The sequence below is a fragment of the Oncorhynchus masou genome, chromosome 12, assembly GCF_036934945.1.
Source record: "Oncorhynchus masou masou isolate Uvic2021 chromosome 12, UVic_Omas_1.1, whole genome shotgun sequence".
Lineage (NCBI taxonomy): Eukaryota > Metazoa > Chordata > Actinopteri > Salmoniformes > Salmonidae > Oncorhynchus > Oncorhynchus masou.
This window is the reverse complement of record NC_088223.1, coordinates 31,992,058-32,006,747: the sequence shown is the minus strand read 5'-3', so window position 1 is coordinate 32,006,747 and position 14,690 is coordinate 31,992,058. Positions and strand designations below refer to the sequence as shown.

General features: G+C 40.8%; 2 protein-coding genes and 1 non-coding gene across 4 annotated transcripts; 2 read left to right on the top strand and 1 right to left on the bottom strand.

The window, feature by feature from the left end:
* Positions 1-494: 494 nt before the first annotated feature.
* On the top strand, positions 495-4,581 carry LOC135549857 (translocon-associated protein subunit beta). 2 transcript variants are annotated; one of them, XM_064980210.1, is made up of 6 exons: positions 495-573; positions 1,633-1,790; positions 1,942-2,040; positions 2,360-2,468; positions 3,088-3,165; positions 3,876-4,581. In XM_064980210.1, the coding sequence occupies exons 2-6, from the start codon at positions 1,633-1,635 to the stop codon at positions 3,984-3,986; spliced, it is 555 nt and encodes a 184-aa protein (XP_064836282.1). In that variant the 5' UTR covers positions 495-573; the 3' UTR covers positions 3,987-4,581. The 2 variants fall into 2 exon arrangements, with proteins under 2 accessions (XP_064836282.1, XP_064836281.1); XM_064980209.1 differs by having other exon boundaries at positions 531-596.
* On the top strand, positions 3,467-3,598 carry LOC135551181 (small nucleolar RNA SNORA57). The gene has a single exon (XR_010457226.1). It is a non-coding gene; the product is annotated as a small nucleolar RNA SNORA57 (small nucleolar RNA).
* On the bottom strand, positions 4,428-13,095 carry LOC135549858 (uncharacterized). The gene is made up of 9 exons (XM_064980211.1): positions 12,881-13,095; positions 9,834-10,036; positions 8,585-8,760; positions 7,357-7,446; positions 7,103-7,277; positions 6,664-6,915; positions 6,181-6,529; positions 5,252-5,400; positions 4,428-5,066 (listed from the first exon to the last, which is right to left on the bottom strand). Exons 1-9 carry the CDS (start codon positions 12,906-12,908, stop codon positions 4,905-4,907), a joined length of 1,584 nt encoding a protein of 527 aa, XP_064836283.1. The 5' UTR covers positions 12,909-13,095; the 3' UTR covers positions 4,428-4,904.
* Between the last annotated feature and the right edge of the window lie 1,595 nt (positions 13,096-14,690).

The window sequence follows — 14,690 nt, the reverse complement described above, 5'->3', positions numbered from 1 at the left end:
ATTGCGCCTTTTAGGGCAGCCAATGGCTACTTTCCTTACTGAGGAGTTGGCAACACTGCTCTTTGGGACGGCATGGAAGAACACTAGTAAGCCAGTGATTGAGCCCCCGTAATAGGGTTAGAGGCAGAGAATCCCAGCGGAGAAAGGGGAACCGGGCCAGGCAGAGACAGCAAGGGCGGTTCGTAGCTCCAGTGCCTTCCGTTCACAACCCTGGGCTAGACTACACTCAATCATAGGACCTATTGAAGAGATGAGTCTTCAATAAAGACTTAAAGGTCTCTCACATGGACAGGCAGACCATTCCATAAAAATGAAGCTCTATAGAAAGCCCTGCCCTACTACTTAGCTTCGGCTGGTGGAGGTCCTGTAGAACCATGTCCAGATAAAGCGTCCGGGGTGAAAAAGTTTCATGAAAAAAGTTGAACGAGGGAAACAATGTAACATTGGCAACAAACCGCACAGCAGCACGTAAACCGGAATGACGTCACTGGCTACGTCACTCCAAACGAGACTGAAATATATTGAGCATGCGTGTTGATATTCTTTGCTGATTTGACAGGAAACGAAAGGAAGGTGAGACTGCGTTATCTGTTATGGTTTGTATCGTTTTATGTGTTTTACCCTGTTATAATATAAAACGGACAAAGGAATTCATGATTTTTAATACATTGTCAAAGATTCACGTATTATTTGTAAATATACTATTTGCAAGTTGGCTATGTTCTTGACTGCAAGTCGTCGACCCAGTTAACGTTAGTTAGCCAAGTACACGTAAGCGTAAACCTGCAGATATTTTTTTTGCTATCTAGCTGCTAACCGGTATCTCGTAATGTTAATTTTGTCAGATTGTGGTTAACGCTTTGTTGACTATGTGGTTTTTGTAATCCATTCAAGAAAATTGCAGCTAGTTAGCTAACTAAGGTCATCTTTCGTTTTAACATCTGGTTGTAGATAATCTAACTAGCAAGAACGTTAGCCACCGTAGCAAGCTAGCACATCTCATAGCGCCAAGTTCAAAGTTGACACCATGTACACGTATGCTTTGGCTGTTAAAAAAAAAAAGTCAGAATCAAATTGTACCACGATCAAATTGTGGTAGATTGGCCGATAATCTATAACGTCATTAGCTAACGTTAGATGGGTGTATTTAATTATCCAATACTATGTTGAAATCTTAGTTTTGACACGAATGGATCAAATATTGGTCCTTTTATCCTCACTTAGCATTGCTAGTTGGCACTTCGCTTTATCTTATCATACAAAGTGAATGAGTTTTTTACAATATTTAGAAATATAACGTTAGGCATATAGCCAGATGTGAGGCGGCTGGTAGCCTAGTGGTTTGAGCGTTGGACTTGTAACCGGATCGAATCCCTCGAGCTGAAAAGGTAAAAATCTGTTCGTTCTGGCCCTGAACAAGGAAGTAAACCCACTGTTCATAGGCCGTCATTGAAAATAAGAATTTGTTCTTAACTGACTTGCCTAGTTAAATAAAGGTAATAAAAAAAAATATGCCACTCTTGTATTTTTGTCAGGGATCAATTATTCTTTGACGGGACTGAAGTACACACGCACTTTTTCACTGTAATTTCACTTGAGTTTGTATTGACCACTTTTCCTACTCTATTGCAGATGAGGGCCCTTTACGTGTTTGCTCTACTGGGTCTGCTGGGTTTGGGAACAGGAGAGGAGGGGGCTCGTCTGTTAGCTTCCAAGTCCCTGTTGAACCGTTATGCCGTTGAGGGCCGTGATCTCACACTGCAGTACAACATCTACAACGTTGGAACCAGGTATTGAAAAATGACATTGAGTGTTAAGACAAGCCATTGAATGTCAGTCTCTGTGTGCTGAAAATTAGTTTGTTTCCCAATTCTTTACCCTTATCCCAGAGTGTGAGGTTTCACAATCTGCCTTAACTCATTCTGAATACTTGTTCCACAGCGCTGCCCTAGAGGTTGAGCTGTCTGACGACTCCTTCCCCCCTGAGGATTTCGGCATCGTCTCTGGGATGCTGAACGTGAAATGGGACAGGATCGCCCCGTATCCTTTAAAGGCACAATCCTAAAATGTCTCAGCTCAACGGCTCCTAAGCACCAATCTTTTACAACGAAGCCCACCGCATACTCTGAAGTTGTATTGCAGTTTCAAGTTCAGTTGTCAAACTAATTCCACGGAGGGCTAGTGTCTGCAGATTTTCGCTCCTTCCTTATACTTAATTGATTAATTAATTAGTAAGGAACTCCACTCTCGACACCTGGTTGTCTAGGGCTTAATTGAAGAAAAAAAAACCTGTAGACACGAGGCCTTGCATGGAATGAGTGACAACCCTGCTCTAGTTGTTTATCTTAACTGTCCCCAGTGCCAGCAACGTCTCTCATACTGTGGTACTGCGCCCCCTGAAGGCCGGATACTTCAACTTCACCTCTGCCTCCGTTAGCTACCTGGCTCAGGAGGGAGGACAAGTTGTGGTAAGGGAGAGCAGAATCATCTATGCAAACCAGGGCCTGTATTCATAAAGCATTTTAGGAGTAGGAATACTGATCTAGGATAATGTTTTCCCTTTTACATCATAATGAATAAGATTGCATGGACAGCATGGACTTGATCCTAGATCAACACTCCTATACTGAGATGCTTTATAAATACGGGCCCTAACCTGGGTTGAAATTATATTTGAAATCTTTCAGATACTTTGAGCATTTGCATAAGCACTGGCATATGGTCAGGGATAGAACTTTTTGTTCTTTTGTATTGGTTCCATTGCAATAGGTAGTTCCATTAAGCAGAGCTGAAGTATTTAAAATGGTATTTGAACACCAGTCTGATACAGACTTGCTCTGTTCTCTATTGCTCTCTCCAGTTTGGAAGTTTTTCTCTGCTACATTAACGTGCAGAATGTAGCTTAATAGCCTATTAGGCTGGTGTTGATATTTCCTGGCAATTGTTTTTATGCGTTGTGCACTTGCACACATCCTGTTATGGATTTCAAATCATTGGAAACTCTCGTCAATTCAACTAGAGACTGATGCAGAGTAGTGATGTTTGTGACCTTTTGAGGAAATTAAACCCCCTTCTCTCTTCCTACAGGTTGGCTACACCAGTGCCCCTGGACAGGGTGGGATTTTAGCTCAGAGGGAGTTTGACAGGCGTTTTTCTCCCCACTATGTAAGTAATTTGTCCTTTCAAAGCATTATGCTTGTTATAGACCTCTTACTTGAGTGTTTGGTGATATACCACATATTTGGAGGTAACTTGATGCCCTTGGGGCTGACTTCCTGGACCCAGATTACTCTTAATCCTAGTCTTAAATGCATGCTCAATGGCAAACCTTTATTTGAAGTGATTTTTACTCAAGGAATGTTTCAATCAGAGTCCAGGAAACCAGCCTTTTGTTGGACAGAGGCCTAGACTAAATTATCCTTGCAAAAATACATGGCTTTAGTATGTTCGTCAGAAAGAACTAGACTCTCCATTTCTTGGCATACATATAGTTTGTCAGTATTTGTGTAATGTATCGAGGTAGAACAAAGCCAGTACTATGTCTTCGGTACAAGTGTGTTATCGTCTCCTGGTCCTATCCTCAATTGCTGGAAAACTTGAAAATAAATGACAAGGCCTCTGTTTACCAACCAGTTACCAGCCACCCCAAACAAACTAGACTACAAACAGCCATGTTTAATTTTGTTTTATTCTCCATGCCCTGTTTCTATAAAATGGAACCCCACTTCAGTAGGGTTTTGCAAGATCCCCCCTATTTTTAATGGACAATAAGTACTTCCCCGTTTTCAAAATAGTATCTTGCTGAATTCGACCCAAGCCTTGAATTGGCTGTGACATCACATCTCCTTCCCTCACCCCCCTCTCTCTCTCTCCAGCTGGACTGGGCCGCGTTCGGTGTAATGACCCTCCCCTCCATTGGCATCCCCCTGCTCTTGTGGTTCTCCAGCAAGAGGAAATACGACTCGCCCAAGGCCAAGAAGAACTGAACACTCTACTCTCCACTGTGGAACTAGCTAGGGATGGGGTTGAGGTTTAATAACTTGTACCTTTTCACACTATTGTGTTGACATAAATGTGCAGGCTCAGATATTTTTTTGTCACTTTGTCCTTTCCAGCATAGTTATAGCAACCATGCTGGATGTGTAACCACACTAATGCTGTTCATTTCAGTTCTGCTCAGTGGTGTGAAAAGGGTATTAGTAGATTGGGAGGCGAGTGACTGTATTTTATTAAAATAGCATAATTACCCATATTGGGGGTAAACGAGAACATGTAATGAGTGATCGGGGAAGATGTGCTTCCTTGTGATTGGGAGATTGAGCTTTGTCGACTATAGCGGTCGATGATGGGCTAGCGGTTTCATTGCTGGTTTTTCTATTCCATACACGCACATGCATTCCATATGGTACACAAAGTCCCACTACAGCTACAATGCAAGAATGGCTGCATTTTATTTTGTAATAAATTTGAAACCCTCAAAGTAATTTCTACAGAAAGTAATTTCTACAGAAAGTAATTTCTCAGGTGACTTGGAACTTCATGTTTGGGAAATAAACAAACACGCCGGGTTTTATAAAGTGAGATTCTTGTTTACCATTCTGTCAATCTTTTTGTGGGGTAGTGTGCAAGTGTACTCTTCAAGGGTAGATTGGGGCACAACTTCTGTAGATGCATTTTTGGTACACAGAGACTTCAGGATGATCAAACCTCGAGTTAAATAGAAAATATACCATAATCTGTTGTGTACAGTAAGGCTTAAAATATGGTGGGGTTGTCATTATTTTGTTAAATGATAATTGCAGAGAGGGTCTTGGGTGAAGTGTGCTTAGGGTTTATAGTTTGATATCGGGTCGTCATTAAGGTTTACAAGTGGGGTTGTATGACAGGGTCTTAGTAAAGAGTGGTCAGGGGTTGGGTGGAGGCAGTGAAGGCTTTGAGCTGGTTGGCCTCGCTGGGATCTGTTCGTAGATGCTGGTGCCTGAGTCATCAGTCAAAGGTCGTTCTGAACGAGGTGGCAGAAAGACCCCATGTTGGGATGGGGAAGAAAAGATGGCATCTCCACATCGCTAGAAAAATGAGAGAAAAAAGATGGGTGTAACTTAAGTATTTTTATATGAAATAATCAAAGTAATTTAGAGTAACTTAATCTACCAATGTATTTTTTTCTCAATGAAAAAGCTTTAAACATTTACAATCAGCTATACTATATTGACAAAATAGATAATATGCACAACTATATGTTTTCCAGTACCTGCACACTTCCGTCTGATCGAGGGGGGCAGTTAACGGCCCTGCGAGGCGGTCGTAAAGGCCGGTTGGGGGCTGTCCTGGCTGGAAAGGGAACATGACTGGGGGCCTCTCTCCTTAGGTTCACCTCTGAATAGATGTGATGCTGGGGGTCTGCAAATGAGAGTGGATATTGTAATACATGTATACAGTCATACAGTGCCCTAGGAAAATATTCAGCCCCCATTACTTTTTCCACATTTTGTTCAGTTACATCCTTATTCTAGAATGTATCCCCCCCCCCCTGTCAATCTACACACAACACCCCATAATTACAACAAAAACAGGGTTTTAGAATTTTTTGCCAATTTATTAAATATAAACTGAAATACACTACCAGTCAAAAGTTAACACCTCGTCATTCAAGGGGTTCTTTATTTGTACTATTTTCTACATTGTAGTATAGTGAACGCAACCAAAAAAAGTAACGAAGCAAATTTCAATTAACAGGTGTGCATTAATAAAAGTGAATCAAGTTTCATCAATGGAAACAGGATGCAGCTGAGCTCAATTTCGAGTCTCAACAGCAATACTGTTTCTCTATTTTCAAAACATTTGGAACATTTTCAAAAACCCTGTTTTCACTTTGTCATTATGGGGTTTTGTGTGTAGATTGCTGATGATTTTGTATTTATTTAATACATTTTAGAATAAGGTGGTAATGTGACAAAGTGGAAAAAGTCGAGCGGTTTGAATACTTTCCGAAGACACTGTATATGTACATTGTTCATTCTAGACATGGATAAAAATGGGGCTGTGTGAATATAACATAAAATTAAGGAGCAGCTAAAACTATGTAATGGGTAATTTCAGGTCGAATCAGGCATGCCGTGCCTTGCTCAGACCAATAACAATACAACCCCTGAAAGATAAGTGGCTGGTCTTGTCTTTCACCTTGCCCGCCTGCGCTCCTCTCGGCATCCCGCCAGCGCCCCATGGCGTAGAAGTCAATGTGTTCCTTTGCCTCTTCTTCTTCGTGTTGGGCCAGATGAGGGGTTTCCTCGTAGGTGTGCAGGGGCTCCAGCTTCCAGTAACTCGGGTCCTCTTCGGAGCCACTGCTCGTGAGCAGGATGGAGGACGCTGCCTCCGCCCTCTGGCCTGGTGGGTTGCCCACATTGACTTTGGGAGTTATGTCTGCCTGGGAAAGCATGCTTGGTGGCTTGTTGACCTGAGCGTACAGTGCTTCGGTGTCGTCATCACCTCTCCCACATGCTCCTACACAGCTAACACCAGTTTTTGTCACATCTGGGGGGGGGCGATCAGATTTGTCACCTGGAAAAAACATTGGTAAGGTAGTTCTGTAAATCCATTAATAACATTGACTTTTTAAGTGGGTTTGTTTAACTTACAAATGTTAAAGTGAGGATAGTTCCTTACCTCCATCAGTTCCCTAAACTGGCTTTCTGGTAGAGAACAGGACTTCTTGAGCACCTTCCTGACCACAGCATACTCTGGCACCCCGTCATCTGTAGGGGCTGAGCTAGCCAATATCTCTTGAACTCGGGCAGTGTCAGGAGCCGAGGGTGCAGTTGATGACCGTACAGTGGCTTCCTTTTCAGTCCCTTTCATTGTCTCTCCAACTTCATCCTGCAACCCCAGTTTAACTGTACTCTCAAAACTTTCATTGGACTGTGAGAGAGAGTAAAAGTGATACAGAAACATTGAGAAACAAACTGTTGCATTTTAGTTTACAAAAAAAGGATAGTTTGCCACAAAATGTGTTTGTTAGATGTTTAGAGGCTAATTAGGTCGTGCCAATGATTATTTTCCTTTCGTTCATGAAGGAGGCATGGGGTGTGGAATATGTACTCGGCACCTCGTCACAGGGCGTGTTGAGAATCTCGTTGAAGGGCCCCACGGGATTCTGGGTGTAGTGGCTGACCAGCTCCTGCAGGCTTCTATGGCGACTCTCCTCCCCAGCGATGAGGTAACATGCCCCTCTGCCACCCTCTTCTTCCTCTATGATGAAATGGCGGCATCTATCCTTTCCTCTGGGGGAAAAATTATGTGTCTATCTAAAGATGTCTTTAGGTATGTGTATGGTGTATGTGTGGTCTGTCATGACTTTACCTGTACGAGAGTACAAAACCAATCTTTGACTCGCTGAGCCTGATCAGAAAACAGCCCTGCTGCTTGTCCTTCAGAAGCTCCTCTGCCTCCCTATCCAATCAGTCAACAGACAGACAGACAGACAGAAAAATGAGAACAAACAGAGCACCTATGTGTGTACAATTGTGTCTTTGCTTTGACTCGTGTCTTTCTGAACTATTTTCTATTTCGTGTGCATACTGTATGTACCCATAGCTGCGGGATTTAGGGGTGCTGAGGGTGCTGTAGCACCCCCTGAATTAAAAAAATAATTTAAAGAAATAAAAAATATTATTTTTATCACAAAAGTTGTGTTTTTTAATAGTCCTGTATTAGCAGACCGATATAGCCTTCTGCTATGTTTTCCTCAGCAACCCCCACCCCCTTATGTATGTATGTGTGAATGTGTTTGAATATGACCTGTTTCATTGATTGCATTTATTAGACAATTTTATAAACATACACAAGAGAGGGCTCCAGCTTCAGTGGCTAAAAACAATGACAGAACAATTTCTGTTTGTGTTATAAAATGAGTCAATAGTACAGTCCCATTGCCATAAACAACACTCTCATTTACCTCTAATATATACAGTACAACAATCAATCCCTGATATATACAAGACAATCACTTTTACACAATATACAACACACTAGGCACCAAAAGTCAGTCCATATGCTATCCCGGGCATTATCTTCTCACCCACGTAGACCTACTCCTCACTTTCGTGACATGCTACTATTCAGCCATTTTCTCAGTAAGAACTTGAAACCGACCATGGAGGTTATGAATTTCAAGTTCTTTGGAAGACTATTCCGAAGAATGGCAGCTGAGTTCAAAAAAGTTTCCCTCCCCATACCATCCTTAACAATGTCAGTTTCACTTCTTCTAGTGGAATAGTTGTGGTTATCCCTGACCAAGTGAAAGTAGTCTGAGTGAAACTCTCCTCCACTTTGAACCATCTGAGGCTTTCAAAGTGGGAATGGTCAAGATGAGTATGTGTATCCCTATATGTGTGTTGTGTCATCTGTGGTCTTGTGTGTGCGTGTATGCATTTTATGTGTGTTTGAGTGCATGTGTCTGTGGTCTTCTTGCATATGCACTTGTTTCCCTGGATGCACAATGTTTCTTTATTTCTATTGCAGATAATGTGTATACCAGTATATGTTTCTGTGTGTGCTAGCAGTCTGACAGACAGACAGACAGTCTAACCTGCGTGTGGCGAAGCCATGTAGCCAGCGGGGTAGGGGGTGGCCAGGCTGACGCAGGCGGAGGAGCTGTGTCCTCTCGAACCACAGCATGGTGTGGGCCCGAAGGGACGGAGACAAGGGCTTCAGGGGCCCGGGGCCACCCAGAGTCAGAGCAGGAGACACCCTCTTCACTACTGTCTGAGAAAGGGAGGGATAGAGGGAGATAGACATGGAGGGTATTGAGATTTATAGGCATATTCAATAGTTTCTCTGTTGAGCTGTCTGGTATCTTTTCATTATTGTGGAGATTTTAAGGCCATATTGAATAGAAAACAAAAAAAGGTGAAAAGGGAGAGCGAAAGAGAACAACGCCCGGTCCAGAAACAGCACCTACCAACTACCACTTTGTGTAGATCTGAAAGGAAAGAGAGAGAGGTAGAGAGGGGAGAGGGAGAAAACGGCTGTTGTTCACACACGTAAGCTTGAATACGTTCCCACAGAAGTTACCTCAGCAAGAGAAGACAGTTATATTTTAAACACTTGATATACACTTGATATGCTAATCCATGCCTTTTTAATTCCAGCATGCAGTCAACTACATGGAAGTGGCCTACATGCCTCACATCCTAGACATTAGGCCTTACACGCAGCTCATCCAGTTGGTGCTCTCCGTCACAAACAGAAAGACACTACAGTCACCGGCATCTGATACAACATTACTGTGTTGTATCAGGCCTTTTCAGTAGGTACAGTGTGTAAGTCAAAGTGTATGGTATAAACTTTCATAGGTCAAATAAACCCATCATAATATTTCACCTATCCTTTTCCCTTGTATGCACATCAAACCGGTAGGATCTTCGAGAAGGCTCTAGAAACAGAATCTGAACTGGGCTGACCCACGCAACACTGAAGGTAGAGAGGTAACTTTCAGTTCTCTTTGTTTTAACGTTTCATGAAATGGCTTTTTAAAAAACCGAACCACAGGAAGTTGTGTGTCTCAAACTGTACTGCGTGGTTTAGGGTGTAAAGTGTGGCTGATGGTTTCAGTCCTGACAATCTGACTGGTGGCTTACGGGAAATTCTCTACAAAGACACAGACATATGCATTTTTAGAAACAAGCATTCACACACAGTAGCAATACACGTCAATTAATGCACAGATACTTGTCTGTGTCATGTCTACCAAGCATAGAAAACACTATTGAAAAGCATGCAAATTTGCTGATCTGGGATCTGAAGTTAAATCTAATTTCAGATTTAAATTCTGTAACCTTATTCTCCTGGCCAATGGTTTGTTTGGCTGGTAGAGCCGCCACCTCCTCCCGGGGGGTTTTGGGAACCTTTAAGCTCCTCCTGGGTTTGATTGGAGGAGTCTGCCGGGTGGGCGGGTCTTGAGCAGAATGCTGGTGTGGTACAAGCTTTCGGGGTTGGATAGGCGGGCAGCTGATATGCTCCTCTCGCCTGCTTTCAACATCTGCAAACCAACACAAAATAATCTATAAAGCTAACCAGTAACCATCATGAAGCATCTTTTTGACACTGAACTATCACAATGTACTGTATACATTGGGGTGGCAGGGTAGCCTAGTGGTTAGAGCGTTGGACTAGTAACCAGAAGGTTGTGAGTTCAAACCCCCGAGCTGACAAGGTACAAATCTGTCGTTCTGCCCCTGAACAGGCAGTTAACCCACTGTTCCTAGGCCGTCATTGAAAATAAGAATGTGTTCTTAACTGACTTGCCTGGTTAAATAAAGGTTAAATTAAATATATTTCTATTTTTTTATATTTAACTTTTATTTAACCCATTGATATTATCAACATCTACAAACCAACATAAAATACATCTTAAATAGCTAAACATTAACCATCACAAGTGACAGCCACTAACACAATATATTTTTTATTTAACCTTTATATAACTAGAAGTCACATTGAGTTTCACATCTCTTTAAAAAAGTGAACCCTAGCCAAAAAGCAGCATGCATATAAAGTGCTTTCAGAAAGTATTCACAGACCTTGAATTTTTTCCAAATTGTGTTAAAGCCTGAATTTTAAATGGATTACATTTAGATTTTGCGTCACTAGCCTGTCAAATTAGAATAACATTTTGAGAATTATTTAGAAATGTATTGAAAATGAAAAGCTGAAATTTGTTGAGTCAATAAGTATTCAATCCATTTGTTATGTCAAGCCGAAATAAGTTCAGGAGTAAAAATGTGCTTAACAAGTCACATAATAAGTTGCATGGACTCACCCTGTGTGCAATAATATTGTTTCATTTATTTGAGTAGCGACAGATGCAATAACATTGACACATTGCAATTTACACCATAACATGTTAGCTTGCGCTAATTTACAGTGCCTGTCCCTTATCTTGTACATAATTTTTGGATGACTGCCTCATCTCTGTAACCAACTCATACAATTATATGTGAGGTCCCTCAGTCAAGCAGTGAATTTCAAACACAGATTCAACCACAGGGAGGTTTCCATGGAGAGATTCTTCAATGCCTCGCAAAGAAGGACACCTACAGTATTAGTAGATGGGTAAAATCTTAAAAAGTAGACATTGAATATCCCTTTAACTATGGTAAAATTATTGATGACACTTTGGATGGTGCATCAATACACCCAGTCACTACAACGATACAGGTGTCCTTCCTAACTCAGTTGCTGGAGAGGAAGGAAACTGCTCAAGGATTTCACCATGAGGCCAATGGTGACTTTAAAACAGTTACATAGTTTAATGGCTGTGATAGGAGGATGGATCAACAACATTGTAGTTACTTCACAATACTAACCTAAACGACAGATTGAAAATGTAGAATACATTCAAAAACATGCATCCTGTTTGCAATAAGACACTAAAGTAAAATTGCCAAAACAATGTGCAAAGAAAGGAACTTTATGTCCTGAATACAGAGCATTATTTGGTGCAAATCCAATTCACTGAGTACCACTCTTCATATTTTCAAGAATGGTAGTGGATGCATCATGTTATGGGTATGCTTGTCATCAGCAAGGACTAGTGAGTTTTCTTTAGGATAAAAATAAATGAAACAGAGCTAAGCACAGGCAAAATCCTAGAGGAAAACCAGGTTCAGTCTGGTTTCCAACAGACACTGGGAGACAAATTCACCTTATAGCAGGAAAATAACCTAAAACACAAGGCCAAATATAGACTGGAGGTGTTTACCAAGACAGCATTGAATGTTCCTGAGTGGCCTAGTTACAGATTTCACTTAAATTGTCTTTGAAAATGTCTGTCACGCAATGATCAACAAACATTTTGACAGAGCTTGAAGAATTTAAAAAAAGAATCATGTGTAAATGTTGTACAATCCAGGTGTGTAAAGCTCTTAGAGACTTACCCGGATCAACTGTAATCGCTGCCATAGGATATTCTAACATTTATTGGCTCAGTGGTGTGAATATTTATGTAAATTATGTATTTAATTTTCAATAAATATGCAAACTTTTCTAAAAACATGTTTTCAAAAATATATATTGAATAAATGATGAACCCAGGCTGTGACCCAACTAAATGTGAAATAAGTCAAGGGGTATGAATACTTTCTGAAGACACTGTAGTAACACAACATAAAAAACACAACAATGAATGGAAGTTAAAATGGTGTATAGTGCATACTTGCTCTGACAATAAATCGATTCAGATCACTATTAGCATCAACTTCAGATGTAGATAATATTGTAGATAACGCAATTTTCACATTAGTGCAAAGGATTCACTTAGTAGAATAAACACAAATAATCAGTTGTATAACAAGCACACGTCACATTGGTGCCGTGAGTAAGATTTGGTTAGTTGATGCCTATTATCTGTTGGTGTCTCAGAGGAGAACAGGTGGAGTGTAATCAAGCTAGTCAGGTAACTACTCTTGTGTGATGAGTAACCTTTTTATTAGACTTGCCTTAGCTCGCACAGCTAATGCCTGTAGGTTTTCAGCTTAGTGGGCTAACACAATCTTCGGCTGCGCAGACAAACCTGTCTATCTCTTTCAGCCCAACAGCAGATCTGTTACTTGGTTTGGTATAAAACTGAGTGATTGGGCTGGGGAAATGTAACCACTCTCAAATTCATAAATAGAGCCATGGCCAGGACTCGCAGTCAGTGAGATCGACATGATCTTTCAAAAACTTATTTTTAAACTATACATAGTTTGTTAACAAAGACTCTTGGCAACAAAATTATAAGCAATGGTAAACATTAGCAATGATATTAAATGAGTTAGTAATGAAAACATTGTTCCTACATAGTTCTGACTGAATATGAAATTGTTAAAAGTTTAAGCCTGACCTTTTAAGCGCTGGTAGTTGAAGTCCATGTTGATGTTTAAAATAGGTTGTCACAAGACAGCTGTGAAAACGGATGTCTGAACATCTCTTTCCTCCTCTACATATACTGTAGTTTGTCTGCGTGTGTCAATGAGAGAGAAAGAAAGGGAGAGAGAGCGAGAGAGACCAAGAGAGTAATGAGGAAGTGGGAGAGAGGGAGGAGATATAATAGAGAGATAAACAAGAAGAGTTTTGTGGGTGGGGGAGGGAAAATGTCATCTTTACAAATGTCTTAATTACATAATGATGTCCTAAGTTGTGCATGCATCTACAATTGTCATGTATTAGTACTGCATTCTGTCACTTCTTTCTCTCCACTTCCTTTCACCTAAAAATATCCAAGTGAGTCACAGCTGTGATTGTCTCAACTTGTCATGTGACTTGGCACTTACTAATTATGAAGCATTTAGAGCTGTTTGTTTTTCTAAGAGCTCATATTATGTCCACAACTGTTCTGTTCCATCAATGTAGGTCTGCTTACTGTATGTTACTGTATAAAGAAAATACAAGAACAATAAATTACTACATTTATTAGTCAGGTGTATTCCATTCCTTTTTTTATAATGAGAATTTATCTGAATATTAGGCCAAAGACCTGTGGTTATTCCAATGTGAAAGACCACGTGAAAGGTTGAAGGCAGAACAACAGTAGGCCTAAGCTACTTATAAAAAACAGTTCAATTTTACTTCCACAGAGTGGCGCAAGAGCCAAACGCATCCCACAATAATGTTTTGGTGACAGTACGGCACACGTGCCATAATAAAAACATGACATCTTGTAACAAATGGTTATAGGCCAATTGTTTATCATCATCGTCATTATTAATCATCATCGTCATCATCATCAATTCATGAATGTCGATTATCAAATTTCAATGAAGAAGTGAGTATAGCCACACACACACACACACACACACACACACACACACACACACACACACACACACACACACACACACACACACACACACACACACACACACACACACACACACACACACACACACACACACACACACACACACACACACACACACACACAGGCTGACAGTATCTCACCATCATTGTGTGTTACAGCATATGATGACTTGACAAGTGTGATTGAATGACTGGTAGTGGTTCTTTCTTTCGAGTTGCATAGCATGCCAAAACAACTCAACATACAGCGCATTCGGAAAGCATTCAGACCCATTGACTTTTTCCACATTTTGTTACATTACAGCCTTATTCTAAAATGGATTAAATTACTTTTTACCCTCATCAATCTACACACAATAACCCATAATGAGGAAGCAAAAACAGGTTTAATACATTTTCGCAAATGTATTAAAAATAAAAAACAGAAATACTATATTTACATAAGTATTCAGCTATGAGCCTCAAAATTGAGCTCAGGTGCATCCTGTTTCCATTGATCATCCTTGAGATGTTTCTACAACTTGATTGGAGTCCACCTGTGGTATATTCAATTGATTGGACATGATTTGGAAAGGTACACACCTGTCTATATAAGGTCCCACAGTTGACAGTGGATGTCAGAGAAAAAAACGAAGCCATGAGGTTGAAGGAATTGTCCGTAGAGTTCCGAGACAGGATTGTGTCTAGACACAGATCTGGGAAAGGGTAACAAAAACAGCATTGCAACATTGAACATCCCCAAGAACACCCAAGTCCATCATTCTTAAATGGAAGAAGTTTGTAAGCACCAATAATTTTCCTAGAGCTGGCCTCCCAGCTAAACTGAGCAATTGTTGGGAGGAGGGTCTTGGTTT